The sequence below is a fragment of the Dermacentor silvarum genome, chromosome 1 (genome assembly GCF_013339745.2).
Source record: "Dermacentor silvarum isolate Dsil-2018 chromosome 1, BIME_Dsil_1.4, whole genome shotgun sequence".
NCBI classification, from domain to species: Eukaryota; Metazoa; Arthropoda; class Arachnida; order Ixodida; family Ixodidae; genus Dermacentor; species Dermacentor silvarum.
Genome location: NC_051154.1, coordinates 269,589,504 through 269,609,942, shown reverse-complemented (window position 1 = coordinate 269,609,942; position 20,439 = coordinate 269,589,504). Strand labels below are relative to the sequence as shown.

Here is a 20,439-nt window from a genome sequence, read left to right as displayed (position 1 = left end):
AAAATTCAACGCAGCTGTGCCAGTCTTCTGCACAGACTAAGGCTGGGGGTAGCGTTTACGCGCGGATACGTGCACCCCATGCGACGCAATGAGTCTCCAGACTGTGAGTTGTGCCATGTAAATGAGACTATAGGTCACGTGCTTTGTGACTGCCCTAAGTACGTGGAAGAGCGTCAAAGGTTGAAGAATGACCTTAAGCGCCTCGACAGCCCACCGTTGTCGGAATTCGTTATTTTACTCCCTTGGCAAGACGCTCAATCGAGTTTCAAGGCCATCCAGGCTCTACTGAACTTTTTAAAAAGTACGGGCCTGGACTGTAGGCTTTGAGCATGCCTGTGATGATTATGTTGTGGGCGCAGGTCAGCCAGACGCACAAGAAAGCAACCAAAGACACAAAGAGACGTATTTATGACACGAACGGCACATGGGACGAATACGGGAACACGAACTATACAGATAACTGGGTTAACTGTCACTGGGGAGCACTCACAGTTCTAATCAGGAGTCCGGCCTCGGCGGACTTGGCTCTGACGGCGGTGGGTATACGGATGGCGGTTGAAGTTCAGGATGGTACCAGGACGTAGCCCGGTTCCGGAGCGTTAGCTCTGGGTCGTAGCCCGAGCTCGGCACCGTAGCGGTGCGATGAGGGCCGGGACGAAGCCCAGCACAGCAGTGGGGTGAAAGCCGGGGCGGCGCCCGGTTCGGAGAACAGGACCAGGGCTCTGGGTCGTAGCCCGAGCCTGGAAGCACGGCAGCGGTCGTGTGAGCGGGGACGAGGCCCAGCTCCGCAGGACCCGCGACGATCGTAGAAGCCGGGGCGGCGCCCGGTTTGCGGAACAGGACCAGGGCTCTGGGTCGTGGCCCGAGCCCGGCAGCACGGCAGCGGTCGTGCGAGCGGGGACGAGGCCCAGCTCAACAGGACCCGCGACGATGGTGGAAGCCGGGGCGGCGCCCGGTTCGCAGTGCAGGACCGGGATGCCGGGACGTGGGCCGGCGTTCGGTCCGCTCCATCTCGCTGCACTGCCCATTCTGTCAGCCTGGCTGCCCCGTCGTTCCAGATGGTCTCTCCCGGCACGCGCACCGACCACGCGCACCAGCAACGCTCACTCCCGCGCTTTTCGGCCCCGCACGCCGAACACAAGCACAGAAAGCCCGCGCATTTCAACTCTCGGCCCCGCACACCGAGCATAAACATTAAATTGACGTCCTCCTACCACAATGCCAAATTGCTTGCCATATGTTTTACATCCTCCTTCTCTCGTCATCGTCACCCATCATGCGCCTCTTTCTTCCCTTTTTCTTTCCTCTTTCTTTCCCTCTTCACCTTCCCCCAACGCCGAGTAGCTGGCTAGAGGAATTTACCTCAGGCCGACCTCTGTGCATTTCGCATCATTGAACTTCTCTCTCGTTTACCTACTGGTTGCCTTGGTGCCTTACCTCCCACTTCAATTGCTGCTTCTGAGATCAACCTAGTTGCGGTTTCATTCATTACCTCTATGCAGGGGCGTAGCCAGGGGGGTGGGGGGGAGGGGGAGTAGGGAGCGGATGGGGCTTCAGCCCCTCCCCTCCCCCCTAAATTTTCTCGTGTTGGCATGCACCGCCGACCAAAACAACCACCGGCGCCGGGAATCATTCTGTATTTTGTCTACAATGTCTTTTTCACGCTAAAAAAGACATTTCGGCACGAACATTGCGAACTCGGGCTGGATTTCGTGGCAACACCCTTGCACCTGGAGTCACATAACGCAGGGAGCCCCATCTGAGCACAAACTTTCAAGGGCTTTTCGATAGCGATCGAGCGCGTTGCGGCGCATCTGGCAGCGGCCGCGGAATGTACGGAGCGCATGGATTTCAATTCCGAAACTTGATGGGTATAAAGTTCTCAACTTTTGATGCGAAAGGTGCACTAACATTTCCAAAGGCGTGCTTCTGATTTTTAATTCTGGAACTATCTAGGTTTAATGTTTTTTATTAAATTTGGGCCAACATGCACGCACTCGAACGCGCGTGTCCAAGCCGTTGCAGAAATGTAAGCACGCGCTCGCAATCTTCCACGCACACAAAAATACTAAATATCACTATGTCAGCTGGCAGCTGATAATTTTATCCTACCATTTTCAGGAAGCGCACCCAATTTGATCGATCATCTGGACCAGGGCAGGCATAGTAAAATAAGGAAAACAGAAGAAAGTTAACGGCCTATTATTGAGGCAGTTCTTTTTTGCGGGCGACAAGGTCTAGTTGGCTCTCCGTAGCCATAAGGACAGTGGTCCTATAGATATAAGCAAAGCCCCCGCTGAAAATACTGGTGTTTTCAGAGCGCTTCTTCGCATGCGAGCTGATTGCGGAGATACATATCCGAAGAACCATTTGGAAAGTTGCCCCAGTAATGCCTCGTATTTAAGCCCAGATGTACAAAATCAAATTACAGAAATTTGTGGTGAAATTATCAAAGAAAGCCTAGATGCAAAAGTAAACGCTGCAGGCTGCTTCTCCATACTTGCTGACGAAACGACGGATATTGCTGGAATCGAACAGATTACTGTTTGTGAAAGGTGCCTAAACAAGGATGCCAACAACATCGAATAAGTGTTTTTAGGTTTTAGCACCGGAATAGATGCCCTCTCTCATTGCGACTGCAGGTTAAATGTAAATGTGTACAAACTGCTGCAGATTCTAGTCGTCCTCCTAGTGACCACTGCCAGCGCAGAGAGAATATTTTTTTAACATGAGATTATTAAAACTACTTGCGCTGTACAATGTCTGAGGATCGAACGCATGGTTAGGCTGGCGCTTCTATACACCCACAGAGACGTCGGCGTCAACGTGTCCGAAGTCATTGACCGCTTCGCTAAACTTCCCCGTCGAGTGAAGTTTGTCCTTTAGATAGCGAAGCAGCAAAAATCAATGCAAGTAAAAAGCTTTGTTCCATCAGGCCCATAAACTCGTTATTATGAAAACGTATGACTGTTCATTAGCTTTTAAAACCGCAGAAATTTTCGCTGTTTATTCTAATAGTTATCATCATGATCAAAATTATCACGCAAATACGAAAATTACGAGGACATCTATAACCAATTTTCACCGACCTTGCCCATTGAAAGCCCGGGCCACGCAGCATTTGCCAACACACTCGAATATTGGGTAGTCCAACTTGCCGCATCATCTGTGGCTTTCGTTTGACCTTTTCTTTCCTTTTTAGCTACCTGCTTTTACTTCTTTTTGAACCGAAACAATACCCTTCTTTAATTTTGGATACAGAATATTTGTTGCCCCTCTGCAAGCAGTTAAATCACACATTTTCGTACGGATTTCTGCATTGTTGCACTATTATTCTACCCATATGGTGCGGTCGCGACCGCCGCATGGCCCACGTATGTATCAAGATTTCTGCGATCATAGATTTGTTCGTGCCTGGATCGTCTGTCTTTTTATGCGTAAAGTTTAGTATCTGTGACTGCGCAACATGTTTATTTGTCTTGTTTGACGCATATATACAGAGACGTTTGCTTAGATATGTAGGTTTATTGGAGACTTACAGATATATTTAAATATCTTGTTGCGAGGTTTTGCGTATACAAGCCGTGAACTTTGTTTCCAGCGACTCTTTTTTGCCCTTTAGCGAGTTGTATCTTCGCATTTCTATATTCCATTCTATCTTCGCATTTCTAATGTATATTTTGCAGAACTCTTACATTTTATTTGTACTCACTGTTGCGAGTATAATCTTGGTGTAATTACAATACACGACCGGTTACAGCTGCTCCTGCGCAATCTATTGCAACGAGGGACAGCATCATTGAGGTTCTTTCCTGGCCATTGCATATGTACAAAAATGTAAACAAGGTTCTTGAATGACAAAGATTCATCAAAATCTTTGTCCTCAACTTATTCATTTCATGGCCTTTACGTTTTTCATATCAGCTGCACGCATTGATTTGCTGGTTTGGAACTGATATAGTTCTAAAGTTCGTGTGATATTTTCTTTACTTATTAAATAGACAAAAAAGCGCGGAAGAATTGATAGCAATTATTGCTGCCACTATTTTTGGGACATTCGAAAATATTATTTTATAAAAAAATACATATTTTGCTTGACAGTGCGTAACGTTCAATAATTCGTTTGCAGCATCTAATATACAATGGCACTGGCAATGCAGCTATTATTCATGCACTTGATCCCTCGACAAATTCCTTAAGGAGGAGGCCGCGCGGCAACCTGAGCCCCCCCCGAACGAAATTTATGGCTACGCCACTGCAATCAACCTCTCTATTTGGTATTCATAGATTATGAAAAAGCATTTGATTCAGTAGAGATGACAGCAGTCATAGAGGCATTGCGTAATCAAGGAGTACAGAAAGCATACGTGAATATCTTAGCAAATATCTACAAGTATTGCACAGAAAACTTGGTTCTCCACAAGAAAAGTAGAAAGTTACCTATCCAGACAGGGGTCAAGCAAGGAGACACAATCTCACAAATGCCATTTACTGCATGCTTAGAAGAAGTATTCAAGCTCTTAGACTGGGAAGGCTTAGGAGTGAAGATCAAGAGCGAATGTCAACAACCTTCGGTTTTCAGATGATATTGTCCTATTCAGCAATAATGGAGACGAATTACAGCAAATGATTGAGGACCTTAACCAAGAAAGTGTAAGAGTGGGGTTGAAGATTACTATGCAGAAGACAAACATAATGTTCAATAGCCTGGCAGGGGACAAGAATTCAGGATTGCCAGTCAGCCTCTAGAGTCTGTAAAGGAGTATGTCTATCTAGGTCAATTTCACCGGGGACCGTGGTCATGAGCAATAAATTTACAGAAGAAAAAAATGGGTTGGAGTGCATACGGCAGGAATTGCCAAATCCTGACTGGGAGCTTACCACTGTCGTTGAAAAGAAAAGTGTACAATCATTGCATTCTATCGGTGCTAACATAAGGGGCGGAAATTTGGAGGTTAACAAAGAAGCTCGAGAACAAGTTAAGGACCGCACAAAGAGCGATGGAACGAAAAATGTTAGGCCTAACGTGAAAAGACGGGAAGAGAGCGGTGTGGATCAGACAGCAAACGGGGATAGCCGATATTCTAGTTGACATTCAGCGTGTAAAAATGGAGCTAGGCTGGCCATGTAATGCGTAGGATTAATAACTGGTGGACCATTAGAGTTACAGAATGGATACCAAGAGAAGGGAAGCGCAGTCGAGGACGGCAGAAAACTAGGTGGGGGGATGAACTGGGGAAATTTGCAGGCACAAGTTGGAGTCAGCTAGCACAAGACTGGGGTAATTGCAGATCCCAGGGAGAGGCCTTCGTTCTGCACTGGACATAAATATAGGCTGAAGATGATGAATTGCATTACAGTCGACTTCCGTTAATTCGACCCGGACAGGACCGTTGAAATTGGTCGAATTGGCAGAAGAAACTCCAAAACACCTACAGTGACGTGTGCCTAAATAGGTAGATTTATTGGAGACTTATACGTATATTTAAATATCTTGTTGCGAGGTGTTGTAAATGCAAGCAGTGAACTGTTTCCAGTGGCACTTTTTTGCACTTGATCAAGTTGTATCTTCGCATTTGTATATTCCATTCTATTTTGGAATTTATAATGTATATTTTGCGGAACTCTTGCTTTTTATATAATATGTACTCACTGTTGCGTCTATAATCTCGATGTAATTTCAATACACGACCGGTAACAGTTGCTCCTGCGCAATCTTTTGCAACAAATGGCAGCGTCATTCAGGTTTTTCCCTGCCCGTTGCATATGTACAAGAAAGTAAACAAGGTTCTTGAATGACAAACATTCATCAAAATATACGTCCTGAGCCTATCTTCATGGCCTTTACGTTTTTCATATCAGCTGCACGCATTGATTTGCTGCTTTCGAACTGATATAGTTCTAAAGTTCGTGTGATATTTTATTTACTTATTAAATAGACAAAAAAGTGCGGAAGAATTGATAGCAATTATTGCTGCCACTATTTTTGGGACATTCGAATAGATTCTTTTATGAAAAATACATATGTTGCTTGACAGTGCGTAGCGTTCAATAATTAGTTTGCAGCATCTAATATACCATGACATTGGCAATGCAGTTCTTATTCATGTATTGGATCCCTCGACAAATTATATAAGGAGGAGGCCGCGCTGCAACGTGACCCCCCCCCCCCCCCGCACGAATTTTCTGGCTACGCCAATGCCTCTATGTTGTCTTTATCTTCCTTTTCTAAAGTGGCATATTTGTTTGCGAGCACCAGCCTGAATTTACCTGCTTTTACCCTTACTGCCACTAGGTTGGCCTGTTTCCTCTTGGCTAATTTCACTTTTTCTCTCTTCAAGTTGAGAGAAATCCTAGGCCTCAGTAACCTATGGTCACCACACTTTACCTTACCTAACATTTCTACATCTTGCACTATGCTTGGATCGGCAGAGAGTATGAATTCTATTTCACTCCTTGTTTCTCCATTAGGGCTTTTTCAGATTCACTTCCTGTTGCTGCGCTTCCTGAAGAAGCTATTCATTATTGGGAGCCTATCCCTTTCCGCGAATTCTACTAACATCTCTCCTCTTGCATTCCTAGAATCGATGCCGTACGTAGTTGCAAATTGCTTGCTCAGCAACCTGCTTTTTCCTCACTTTTGCATTGAAGTCGCCCACAACTACAGTATACTGAGTTTGCATCTTTTTCACTGCTAATTCAACATCTTCATAAAACTGTTCTACTTCTTCATCATCGTGACTACAGGTTGGGGCGTAGGCTTGTACTACCTTCATTTTGTACCTCCTATTCAACTTTATTACGACGACTGCTACCCTCTAATTAATGCTGTAGAATTCATCAATGTTGCCGACTGTGTTGTTATGGACTAGAAATCCTACCCCGGATTGTCTCTTATCTGGAAGACCTCTGTAGCAGAGGACGTGGCCGTTAGTCAGCACTGTGTAAGCCTCACCAGTTCTTCTAACCTCACTAAGGCCAATAATATCCCAGGCAATGCCTGATAATTCTTCAAATAGTCCTGCTAAGCTAGCCTCACGCGAGAGGGTGCGCGTGTTGAACGTTGCCAGGTTCAGTTTCCATTGGCTACCTGTCCGGACCCAGAGATTCTTAGCACCCTCTGACATACATATATATATATATATATATATATACAAAGAAGCAGAAATTTCTCCATGGCTGAGCAAGTATCCATATCGTTGCGTGACAACTAACGCTTAATTGACCTGACGCGCAAGAGACATGGGCAAGGGAAGACGAAGACGGGCATCAGGGTATGGCACGAATTGGTTTAAAAGAGAGAGAGTTGATTTTAATGAAGAGAAGGGAGGAGAGGTCGGCCTGGAGAGCGTGTCTCTAACCTGCTACTCCTCACTGGAGTAAGGGGATGTGGGAGATACAGGGATAGGTAGGTGGCAGGTGATTATGATATCGTACAATGAGCTACTATTTACACACGTTGTCCAATACGCGGTTGTGCACTTTTCACACACTACACGCAGGAGTAGTGTTGTCCACACAAAACGCCATCGCACAAACACATTTCGCGCACTGCACACTGCACAGGTCCTAGAGAGGACCGTCTAAGCTCGTCTCGCACAAAGTTCAAAAGTGATCTTATGGTGCGCTGGGCATGATCAACGCTTCTCCATGCGCCTAAAACCTTGGCTTCCGAAAAGGGGCGGGAGTCCAAACAGTCTACACTACGCTTTAGTGTCCTTCGCTCGGCCGCATATTGAGGGCACACGCAAAGTATGTGTTCTATTGTCTCGGGAGTGTGACAGACACTACAATCAGGGTCCCGTTCTCGTCCAATCTTGTGAAGGCATTTGCGAGTGTACGCCACACCAAGCCGTAACTGATGGATTTATGTTTCATGGCCTCTCCGCATCCGAAGTGGAAGTCCGAATCGCAAACCGGCGTCAAGTCTATAGAGGCGCTCTTGCCGATGTTCGGGGTTGTCCCATTGTCGCTCCATAGGCGTTTTGATGGAGTTGTGTAGCAAGGCGTTGATGTCATAAAGGCAAAAACTGGTTTAAAAGAGCTGGTTGCTCTTGCAGGGTGGCTCATATACATGGTGGCTTCTAAGTATGTGCACAATTGTCCGCGGCAGCCACCGAGCTTCCCACGGTGGTGGTTCCGAAACGATCATGCATACCTTAGAAAGTAGGAGGTACCACTGCACTCATACCCTAATTAATAAGACCTGACTAATAGCTTAGTTCATCCAGCCATGCAGATGAGCCCGCACCGACATGCCATCGTCCACCTTTACTGTGAAGGCTTCGCGCCGCAGAAGATGGGCAATTGGGTCCGCATTCTGCGAAGAATCGTTTTTCAAAATAGTGAAGCTGTACAAAAAGGAAGGAGACTTCATCGAGAAGCGAAAAAGTGGTCCGTCGCTAAGAGGCATTTTTCGGGCAATAAATAATGTGCTTGAAACGGCGCAAAAGCCACAGCCGTTTTTTTTTGGCGGACTATTATTGCTGGCATTTTGTGAGGTAATGTTAGTAAACATAATCTAGTAGAACTCACTCTGGACAATGTGTATGCAATAAAGCTTCCATAGAACCTGGTGTATTGAAAACATGACATTTCATGTTCAGGGACGTTTGCACCATCTGTGTGAGAGGGAGACACTTCCAGTGGAACAATACCTAGAGAGAGAAAACAAATGACGCCACGATCGCGTATTGGTTGGAATAAGGTTGTATATGATATACATTAGAACCTCGGTAAACGGAAATCGCTTAAACGGAACATCGGTTGATGTTGCATTAAGTCAATGCAGAAAAAAGGTAAACGGAACCACATTGCTTTCCAACTCCGGTTGAACGGAGCTAAATATGTTACAGAACACGAAACTGAGTGGCCAATCTACGCGGTATCTTCTGTCTTTACTTTTCAGGGTTTTTTTTTTTCGTCCGTTTCCCATGTTTTCGCCGAGGCCAGCTTTTGTTGGAGCCGTTGTTAGTGTGGCCTCAACCGTGGTCGTGGCTTGCAGTGGTTTCCTTGTGTTGGCAATGTCGGTGAGCTGTGCGTTTTCGTAGTGTTTCCGATAGCGGCATAAGAACACAAAAAAAAACTTATGGGGTTTTACGTGCCAAAACCACGATCTGATTATGAGGCACGTCGTAGTGGGGGACTCAGGAAATTTGGACCACCTGGGGTTCTTTAACGTGTACCTAAATCTAAGTACACAGGTGTTTTCGCATTTGGCCAGGCACAAGAACACCTGCACCTTGGAGACTAAGTCATAATAAATGATTTCGAGAGTGGCTGCTTCACTAAACCGGGGAACCCGTTTTTTTTCCTTTTTACCTAATGATATTTTTATTGCGATAGCAATTATATGGACACTTCAACCGGATTTCTGCCGTCGCCGTAGCCGTCGCTGTCGCCGTCGCCGTGAGGTTCCGTATAGATTCCAAGGGCGATAAAATCGTCGCCGCGCGCCGTATGCGCGAGTGAAAGCGCGCGGGGGACGCGCGCTATCACGGAGGGCGAACGCACGGCGGAAAGCAATTGCGACCGTCCCGCGAAAGGCCGTTGGGGTATGGGAGAGAGGGACGCGGGGCGGCGCTGTGCTCCGGCGCCAAAAGCGTATCTTACCACTCAATCTCCCACGCGAAAGCAAGAAACGGGAAGAGGGAGGGAGGGGGGGCAGCTTTTTTTCTGCCAACAACTTCTCAACCCGGCGGTCGCCCGCACCGTCTCTTATCTCCACACAGCTCTGACCTTTGTAGGGGCTGTGCATTTGCCGCTCAGTTTCCGTTGAAGCGATAGACCGCGCGAAATTGCGCTTGCTGCCAGCGTTTTGACAGTCGTTGGCTGCGGTCATTCAGTGTGATCTTATTCATGTTTGCTTGTGCGCGCTGACACCACGATTGTTAATTCAGTTAGTAAGCCAATGTGTCCAAGTTTATGCAGCCGATAAAACTACTATCCCTACTCCGAATAGGGCTCTACTAATTTGCTATCGCAATCGATGCTTCGCCTTTCGGGCGAAACTGCGACATTTTTTATTACGTTTTGTGCTGTTAGCTCTTTTCAGCCTCTGCGTGCAAGCTGAAGCTTTGTTAAGACAAGCTTTGTAATCCGGTGTGCTACACCTACTATCTGCTTCTTACCGTAAAACATGGGCTTCGATGAGGGCAAAATGCAAAAATGCCCGTGTCCCGTGCATAGGGTGCACGTTAAAGATCCCCCTGGTGGTCAAAATTAATTTAGAGTCCCTCACTACGGCGTGCATCACAGTCAGATAGTGGTTTTGACACGTAAAACCCAGGAATTCAATTCAAGCATCGGCCCCTTTTAAAAGTGCATCTTGTGTACACTTGAGCTCAATCTGCCAGAAAATACAACTCCTGATAAACGGAACTTATTTCCCGGATCGCTAGAGGTTTCGTTTAAAGAAAGTCCCCTTTTTGCACACGCGCAAATTACCTGCCACACAGAACACACACCTAGACGAGCACTCACACGTAGGGCTCTAAGCAACGTCTATATATTTAGTGAGCTCGAACCATCCCGTTTTGAGACGAACAGTACATGAACTAGGTCACAGGCTTCGTTTTCTTGTCGCTACGATCTCGCGAGTAGAAACAACAGCAGAGGCCACGAAAGCAACTTCATGATGTTGGCTCGCACATATACGAGTTTACTAAGTCTTAATCAACTGACGAAAATTTATAAAGGGTGCACCCTAAGATTAAATAAACGTGCTCACGAAGGGTAACTAAGTAAATTATAATCAAATAGACTTCACGGCTGAACGAACCTTTTCAAACGCCACAAGGACAGCACAGAACACCTAGCTGGCTAGTGAGAGACGTGTACCATATATTCGGTGCCCATTAAAGAACCGTAGGTGGCCAAACTTAATCCAGAATCTCTCACTCCGCCGTGCATCATAATGAGATCGTGGTTTTGGAACATGAAATCCCATATTTATTTTTTGAAATACATCCAGGTAAATTTTTTCTGGGCTGTTTAGTTCTCTCGATCCCTGCTAGTTGCGCTCCAATCGCGGCATTCTCGTTGATGTCAATAGCATTTAGTTCTGGACTGATTTTTGTCCCGACTTTCACGGTACATATCAATGGACATTCGTCTGGCGCTTATATTTAGTCGGAAGACAATGACACTAGAGTCCAACCCAACTCTAAGAAAGGTTATCAGAAAAGGCGTTCAGGAGTACGATGACAAGAACAAATGGAATATGCCACAATGTATAGGTCACAACATGTACCGAAATGAAGGTCTCAAAGAGAACAAGAGCCAAAATTAGTAGCAGCCAAGTTAAAATTAAACACATGGGCACAATTAGCGCCAATGTAGTAAAAAATTAACGCCATTGTACTATACTTCTGTAAAGGATGCACCTCCGCAGAAATAAATATGGTGAGGCAAAGACGCCGTACGTCACACTTTTGGGAAATGGAGCGGCTTCCCTTAGACAAAGGAGGGCTCGTGCGAGGTAATGGTGTCTATAAGGCGGCTTCACCGATGTCCATAAGCAGCGCGCAGTAGTCGTAGAGTAGGTAAAATAAGGGTACGGTCGTCAGTAGCGCAACATAGTAAATAATTAACCCCATTGCACCATAGACTTCGTTGTGTCCGAGATCGCCGCAACTGGCCAGTTGATCCAAAAAGAAAAACGTCACCGATGAGTCGACGCTGGAGAAGACAAGGCAGACGCAATTGCGTGGGAAATACGATGCGAATAAGATGAGAAATGTGTGCATAATAATGAGTCACAAGGAGGCAGCACAGAGAGATTTAAATAAAATGTTATCTTCGAATTATAGAACCATCGTGTAAAGTCGAGATTGTCTTCTTTAGGGTGGACACTTGAATGACTCGGCCTATTTTAGTTTAGACGGAATTCTACCACTTAGATAGCAAGAACCCTTCGCGGTCCACGACGGAAATGGCAGTAAGATGTGGTCTTGTTGATGATGTGTCCAGTATAGTGTAATATAACAAACAGCGCAAAATCAGGACAGAGAACAGCTGAAGCAACAACCAAAACAAGTCCTACGTCTACCCGACGTTTTTTCCTGGATCAAATGTGGGGACGTGAATGGCCGAAATAAGGAATACTGCTGAAAGTAAACGATTTGTTTTTCTTTCTTTCTTCTCTTGAGCAACAGAAAAATCGTCTAAAATAACTTAAAAGCTTTCAAACTAAAGTCAACTACAAACTACAATAACTCAAACACGCCGCGCTTCACAGGCAGCCGCAGCTGCACCTGGCCTCAAATATCTCCACGGCGCCATCTCGGGGGTCATGTTCGGGCATTGCATTCACTTCTCCGTCTCCCTGGGGAGCGCCGCGCGGCTGGCATCTGAGCGTGGCCACCGAAACCTCCGAGGCCAATAGCCGGCCGAGCCAAGGCGGCGCGGCGAAGTGCGCTTGCCTTCTCGACTACACCGCGGAGCGCCGTGTTGTATGCCACGTGCTGCTCTACTGCGACGAGAGAGAGTGAAAGCGGACGCGATGGTCCTTCATCGTGGAAGGCAGCCATCTAAAGCCTGTCGCGTCAGGAAGCTAATGGCGTTTTTCACTGGTCGATCTGGAGCAGGATTTTTTGCTCCACGGCTGCGAATCCGAATTTCACTGGTCGAGCTGGAGCGGGTTCGCGCTTTTCACTGGTCCTTTCGGATCAACTCGCTCCGCGCCGGATCGCTCTCACTTGCTCCGCTGCCGAGGCGCGGATTCGGGCAGAAATAGGACGAAAGGTACGTCACTTCCGCTCGCTGGGGGACGGCGATCTTGGTGGCCATGAAAACATGCAGAGCGGAAGTCGATTTTTGTGACGTGTGTGCGCAGACTTCTGGTACGATCCAGCGCGGAGCATTTTCGCTCTCCACTGGCAGATTAGGGTTCGTGAATTGCGAGCGCTCGCTCCAGGATTTCGGCTGCCGCTCCAGATCGACCAGTGAAAAACGCCATAAGTAACGTGTTGCACCTGCCGAAGATGCTTTTGTTGTTTTATTCAAATTTTATCGCATGCGTGGCCGTGTAGCGGTTCCGCAGGCCACAAGCTGGTCTTCTTATTTCCATATTCACAACAATGCACCCCATTGGGCATATATTGCAGTCAGTGGCAATATATGGATATAAAGAAGTTACGGATATAAAGAAGTAATTTTGGCTCCCTCTTCAACTTTGTTATAAGGAGGTTCGAGTGTGTTCGAGAAAGGCAATTTTCGAATACCCAGTCGAATATCGAATATTCCCAATTTGTAATAAACATGAAATTAAAATCTCCATGGGGTATGTTTAGCCACGAAATGCTCGTTTACTATTCGATAAATATATTGCCGTTAACTACTGGATCCCAGGTCAACTGAGAAGCGTGCAAATGAGAAAGAAAGGAATGTACGATCATATCTGGCGCACGATGACAAAAACAGTATTGGAAAAAAGGAACATCGCGTGTTTGAAGGAGCGTGTGTGAGTGATTTTAAAAGGAAGAGAAGAGAAAAGTACAGCGCCGTAACTGCCTCTCGGGGGAGGGCACCTCAACAGCGCTGTACAGGGAAGGGGGTGAGGGACATATAGTGACAGGCTAGTGAGAAAGTGGGGTAGAGGGGAGAAGAGAGAGAAAAAAAAACAAGAAAAAAAAAAACGAGCAGCAAGGCCAGGAGGTGAAGGCGGCTCGACTCACAGCCGAGAGCGCAGGTCGGCATCCTCCAAGAAAACAAGTAACGACGCGAAGGCGTGTCTGGCAATGGAGGGGTGTGTGGCTGGGAACAGGAGTTGCCGTGTGGTATCCGCGGGCAACCCGAGGCGATGGTATGCCGCGACAAGTGCGTCGCGCTCCGATGCACGCGCGGGGCACTGGAGGAGGGCGTGCTCAACCGTCTCGACGTCGGCGCACTCCCCACAGGACGGCGAGCCCTCACCCGTCAGCCGATGCAACCTTTCGGCCGTCCGGGCGCAGCCGATGCGGAGTCGCAGGATGAGAGCGCGGTCTCGCCGGCTCAGGCCTCTGCGGGGCAGCAACCTGGGGGGAATGCCGCCGGCGACGCGAGGGTCGGGGTGCTGCGTCCTCACATAGCCGGCCACGGAGTGGCGGGCGACGTCAAACCGCGTCACGAACCGCGACAACGGGACCGACGAGGAATGGGCCTCCTTTGCGAGCCGGTCTGCTTCCTCGTTTCCCTGCAGGCCAATGTGAGAAGGCACCCACTGGAACACGAGGTCGCATCCCCGCTCGCAAACGCCGTCAAGCTTGCACCGGAGCCGGCGAGCGAGCGTGGGGCCGTGATCTTCTCCGGCCAGAATGGAGAGCGCCGCTCGTGAGTCCGTCAGGACGGCCGCTCGCTGAACAGGAAGCTGGAGCAGCAGCTCGGCAGCCAGGTCAATGGCGGCCAGCTCGGCATGCGTCGACGACACAGCACACAGGACACGGCACTGGAACTGCGCCGAGAGCTCGGGGGCAACGCACGCCGCCGAAGCCGCGCCGTCCCGGAGCACAGAGCCGTCAGTGTACACCAGCACGCGGCCGGCGAGCTGCTCCTCGATCACCGCGGCCGTCTCCTGTCGCAGGGCGCAGGCGGCGGTGTTGCGCTTTCCCCGGACCCCAGGCACGGTGATGCGAATGTCTAGACGGCGGCGGCGATGCGGAGGGGGCGGCAGCCACGCACACGACGGTCCCGCGCCGACAAGGCTGGCGAACTCGACGACGCGGCGCCCCATGCCGGAGTTGGGCAGGGAACGAAACCGGTCAATCAGCTGCTGCCCGTGTGACGAACGATGCAGTCGCTCAACGTGGCCCAGCGCCCTCCCCACGGCGCGCAGGGAGATAGGGGTCTCGCCAGCCTCGGCGAGTGTGGCGCCCACTGGTGACGTGTGTGGGAGGCACAGGAGTTGTCGAACAACGGCTCGGTGATCCATGTCCAGTGCCTCCCACTTCGCTGGGCTGAGGTCAGCGAGCGGCAGGCCGTACAGTAATCTCGCCGAGGCCACCGAATTGTAGAGTCGCAGTGCCAAGGTGGGGGAGCAGCCCTGACCGCGGGCCAAGAGGGTGCGCGCGGCACTCGCCACCCGTTTGGTTCCCTTGCGCAGGGCAGCCACTGCCGGCTGCCACTTGAGCCGGTGGTCCACGATGAGGCCGAGATAGCGCACTTTCATCCGCCACGGGAGGCTCTCACCGCGAAGGGAGAAACACGGCGCCGATCGGTGGGCCCCGTAGCGTGGATGGACGAGCATCGCCTCGGTCTTTGCCGCCGACAGAGTGAGGCCGATGCCGCGCACGTACTCGTCGACTGCGTCGAGTGCCGACTGTACACACCCGCGCACAACACTGCCCCTGGCGGTGGGACCACTGGCGAACAGCGCGATGTCGTCCGCGTACACCGCGACACGGACCTCGTACTCCGGCAGCTGAGGGATGTAGTCGCCGATGCGCGCGAGCGCGAGATTGAAGAGGAAGGGGCTCAGTACACTGCCCTGCGGCACACCGGTCGAGACGGCGCGCGGCTGACTGAGCGCTCCCCCCACGCGCACACGCATCGTACGGCCACTGAGGAAGGCCCCCACATATGCGAGCAACCTCCCGGAGACCCCCATGGCACACAGAGCGTCGAGAATCGTGGCGTGCGGCAGCTGATCGAAGGCGCTCATGACGTCGAGGAGGACGAGGTAGCTAGCGTCACCGCGGTGCTTGGCCTCCTCGAGCGTCGTGACGACGTCAGCCAGGGAGTCGGCAGAGGCACGGAGACGGCGGAACCCGCTCTGCTCGGCAGCCAGGATGTCGAGAACCGCTGCGATCCACTCGAGGCGCCGAAGAGCCATGGCCTCGAGGACCTTGCCCGCGGCAGACGTCAGCGACACCGGTCGATACGAGGCAGGGTCGCGCGGTGGCTTGCCGTTCTTGAGCAACGGCACTACCACCGCCTCGCTCCACTCCCTCGGGATGACGCCCGATCTCCAGACGGCGTTGTAAGCGTCCAGCAGGTGGTGGAGCTGGTCGCTGTCGAAATTCCGCAGCATCTGGTAAGTGACGCCGTCGGAGCCGGGTGCCGAGCGACGCCTCCGTGACGCCAGCACCGTGCGCAGCTCGCCGATGGTGAAATCAGCCGTGCACAGTGCGGAGATCTCTTCCAGGGTGCCAGCCGCCGGGAAATAGCGCTGGGGGGCTATGAGCTCGCGCCGGGGGTGGTGGTGCGGCTGGAGGATCCCCGTCGGTCTGGTCGAAGCCGCGGTTGGAGGGCAGAAGGTGGCCGCGAGCAGCTCGGCGAGCTGCGCGTTGGTGATGCCGCGTGCCACCGCGATGGAGAGTGCGGGGCAGCGCGGCACACGGGGCCGGAGGACCGCACCCAGGATGCGCCACGGGCGCGAGCGCGCGCGCGGGTCGTCAAGCGAGCAGCACAGGCTGGACCAGCTCGCACTGCGGCGCTGCCGTGCATGGCGGCGGCAGACGGCGTCCAAGCGGTTGTAAACAGTCCAGTGCTCCCGCTTGTCGGTGCGCACGGCTTTGCGCTGTGCCCTTCGGCGCGCAGCTCGCAGGTTTAACTGCTTGATGTCCGGCACGGGTGTTCCAGCCGGCACCACACAGCGAGTCGTGGCCGCGCGCGCACACTCGGCGATGTGCCGAAAAAGGCCGCACTCCGAGACTGGCACTGCAGCACACAGTTCCCGGAAACGCGGCCAATTCACAACACTGTAGGACCTCGTCGGGAGGTCGGCGGTGGCGCGAGGCACGAGGAAGATGGGGAAGTGGTCCGACCCCCCCGTGTCGGGGTTGCGGCGCCAGGCGTAGTGGCACCGGTCCGACAGCCAGCGTGAGGTCGATTGCACTCCCCGCACAGCCACTGCGCACGAAGGTCACCGCTCCGGTGTTGGCGATGAGTAGGCCAGCACGGAGCACACTGTCCAACAAGCCGCGGCCACTGCAGTCGATGTGGTTGGAGCCCCATGCCGTGTGGTGCGAGTTAAAATCCCCGCACACCACGAGGTCCCCCCCAACACGGTCAGACAGGCGGCACACGAACTCAGTGTCCCAGCGCCTACCAGACCGCACGTAGACGCTGGCAACACATGTGTCGGTGGCGCCGACGCGCACGGTCACAGCCACGCACTCCACATTCGCGCAAGGCAGGTCGCACACGTTCACCTCGGCCTGGGCGAGACCAGCGCGCACGTAAAGAGAGGCACGCGATCGGCCGGCCGGGTGGGAGGGGTCAACACACGGGCTGGCCGTGCATGACGCCTGCTGGCAGCTAGTGGCACTGTGGTACGCCACAAAGCCCGGCAGGTTGAGCTCCCCCGCGCGCACGTACGTTTCTTGCAGAGCAAGAACGTCGCACCCGTCGATGAGAGCCCCACCCGCGAGCTCGGGATGACGGCAGCGCATCGAACGCACGTTCCACTGAACGATGCGCGGCCGTTGTTCCCTGGGCGTACTAGCCATGCTGAACCAGGGCGTCATGCATTGCCAATGCCGCCACACACATGTGACGCGCTGGCGAGTCGGCGGGGGCCAGCTCGAGGAGGGAACGAAGTGCCGAGGCAAGCGCCGTCAGCACGAGCACGCTTGTATCCGGCGCCGTCGCTCCGGGGGGCTGCACCGGGTTGTTGTCGGTGACGGGCGGTTCACCCACGCGGCCGCTGATGCTGCTGTCCGCTTGTGTGCCGCCGGTGAGGGCCGCAGAGTAGGAGAGCCCCGGCTGCCGGCGCGATGAAAGTGGCCTTGACTCCGTGGCCCGCTGGCCGGCGGGTCGTTGCTTGGAGGAATCAATCACTGCTGTGCCGCTGCTCCGCGCGAGCTCCAGCGCTTGTTTACGCGTGATGCGCGGCTTGGAGCTCGCGAGAGTGGCAGCGACCCTCCTCTCAAGCTGCCACTGGGGACAGCGCGGTTCCGTGGCGGCGTGCGGGCCCCCGCAGTGAAGACAGCGACGCCTGTCCACCGTGCAGGAGTTCGTTGGATGTCCGCCGGCGCACTGCAGGCAGCGAGGGTCGCGCGAACACGTCACCGTCGCGTGGCCGAAGAGGCCGCAACGGCCGCACTGAAGCGGGCGCGGCAGGCGTGGTCGCACGGCGCGCCGCCGTCGAAACAGCAGGACCTCCTCGGGGACGACGTCGCCGGCAAACCGCAGCGTCACGACGTCACCGCTCCTGGCGATGGCGACCACCGGCACCGAAGACTCGAGGCCCTCGAAGATGGTAGCCCCATCGAAGGTGGGGTCCACGTCAAACAGTGTGCCTGTGCACGTGTTCAATATGAGGGCTTTTGCCCTCACGCGCACATCACATATGACGCGGACCGCTAGCAGAGCCGTTAGGTCCTCGCCCGGGAGCGTGTCGACGGCCACGACGTTCCTCCGAAGGTTGGGGCGGACCCGATGCGCACCAGGAACTCCGGACAGGAACGCCGCAATGGCGTCACCCGATGCCGCCAGGAAGTGCGACCTCCGGGCCGCTGGTCTGTAGAGTACTGTGTACTCGCGGGGCGGGAGGTCGTCATCAGTGACTTGCGGTTGGAGAGGGGCCACGAAAGGGACGAAACGTAGCCGCTTTTCCCTTCTCGGCCCTGTAGGGTGGTCGCCCTGTACCCCGCCACAGGCAGGAGGTTCGGAGGGCTTCGGGTGGTCCGCCAAATCATCGGCAGATGCGATGGGCTGCTCTCGATTGCGAAGGGTGCCCTTGTTCTTTCCCTTCTTTTTCTTCTTTTTCTCCTGGCTGGCCGCGCCGCTGAGAGGGGAGAGGCGAGGCTCGGGGAGAGAGGGGGCGCGTGGAGAGGAGGCCTCGTTCTCATGCGTATCCCTGCTCTCCTGCGGGCCGCTGCCCCCGGGGCTGTCGTCTGATACCAGAGCCGGAGAAGCGAGCGGCGGCTGAGGGGTGACGGGGGCGGCTTGCGAGGGGGAGACCTCCTGCGCGAGGGAGGTACGGCGCGGGCGCGGCATGGCCGTGGGGAGGGAGATGAACTCTTTCTCTCTCCTCCTTGGACGGCTCCGAGGGGGAAGATGCCGGGGCTGGCGGGCTGCTTTTTGCCCGCTCCGTCTCCGCGCTTGCCTGCCCGTCGACAGCAGCCGCGGGCTTCTCCGAATCGGTGGAGTCACTCTGCTCATGGCCGACGCTTGGTAACACGTGGGGGGCAGGGGGAGACGAAGGCGGGCGGGTGTCATGGCGTTGGGGGAGACCGGTGGAACGTGGTTCCCCTTCGGTGGTGGATGGCTGCTCCTTGTCGACAGCAGCATCATCAGACGATGTGGCGTCGCTCTCGCTCTCGGGGGACAGGGTGAAAGCCGCCGGTGAACTTGTCGCGGTGTCGTCCGCATGGATAGGCGAGTCGGTAGGAGACCTGAGGTATGAGGCTGTGTCCGAGTCGGTACAGCCAGTCGCTGAGGAAGCGCTCGCAGAGCTAGTGGGTGATGACGGCGACGAGGAAACGGCGTCGTCATCTTCGGCGGGGCTTTCGAGCTCGGCCTTTTTTGGCGCGCGTCTCGCTACCCTGCGAGCACCACGGGCTTTCCTGGCGGCGCCCTTGAAGGAGGTGGGCGAAAGCCGCTTCGGGGTCCCCTCGTGGTTGCCCTGGTGGGGGTTGAACATCCGCGCTGCCTCCTTCAGCAGGAGGTCCAGGGCGCGCGAGCGGGCATGTGGGGGGCCAGGCCGGAGCTCGGCCATCCCCTCAAGGAAGTCACCCATCTCCGGGTGAACTCAGGCGGGAGAATTAATGCACTTGCCCATGCCTGCTCCCCTGGGAGCCCTAAAAAGGGCTACGCTCGAGAGCGCGGTCGTGGGAGAAGGCGGACAAGTGCAGGTGAGCGGGCCGAAAAAACAACAAAAGCGGGAGCTGCAGGTGGGTCGACCTCTCCCTTCGGCTGTCAGTGGCGCTCATCTTTTCTTGTTGTCCCACGAGTCCCACGAGCCGGCCGAATGGTTTTGTAGAGTTAGCTACCTGTTTGAAGGAGCTAAAGCTTGTGCTAGAGCACCACGCGTTGTTTTCAGAAAACCCAAATAGTGAGACTGGTAAATAAGAAATGGCTTTGTGTAAATTGAACCGTGAAATCGCTTATGCTGCCTAAGGAGAGGTATGCTTACTCAATAAGTCGTAACCATTGCGCATAAGCAGCGTCCTCCATGTGTTTTTTTCAGAAACTGAATCATTTGCGCAACACCCACCGATTCTCGTGCACCAGAATCACTCAGGCGACTCTCCATGCATTTCAGTCATTCTCCATATGGACTTCTTTATGTGGTTTTACGTGCCAAAACCAGTTCTGATTATGAGGCACGCCGTAGTGGAGGGCTCAGAATTAATTTCGACCACCTGGGGTTCTTTAACGTGCACGACAACGCAAGCACACGGGCTTTTTTGCATTTCGCCTCCATCGAAATGCAGCCGCCGCCGCCGGTATTCGATCCCGCGATCTCGCACTCAGCAGCGCAACGCTTAGCTAACTGAGCCACCACGACGGGTCTCC

At 52.8% G+C, this 20,439-nt stretch overlaps 1 protein-coding gene across 1 annotated transcript; it reads right to left on the bottom strand.

The window, feature by feature from the left end:
• Window positions 1-17,418: 17,418 nt before the first annotated feature.
• On the bottom strand, window positions 17,419-19,660 carry LOC119440285 (uncharacterized). The gene is made up of 2 exons (XM_037705212.1): window positions 19,028-19,660; window positions 17,419-18,885 (listed from the first exon to the last, which is right to left on the bottom strand). The coding sequence occupies exons 1-2, from the start codon at window positions 19,658-19,660 to the stop codon at window positions 17,419-17,421; spliced, it is 2,100 nt and encodes a 699-aa protein (XP_037561140.1).
• Window positions 19,661-20,439: the final 779 nt, after the last annotated feature.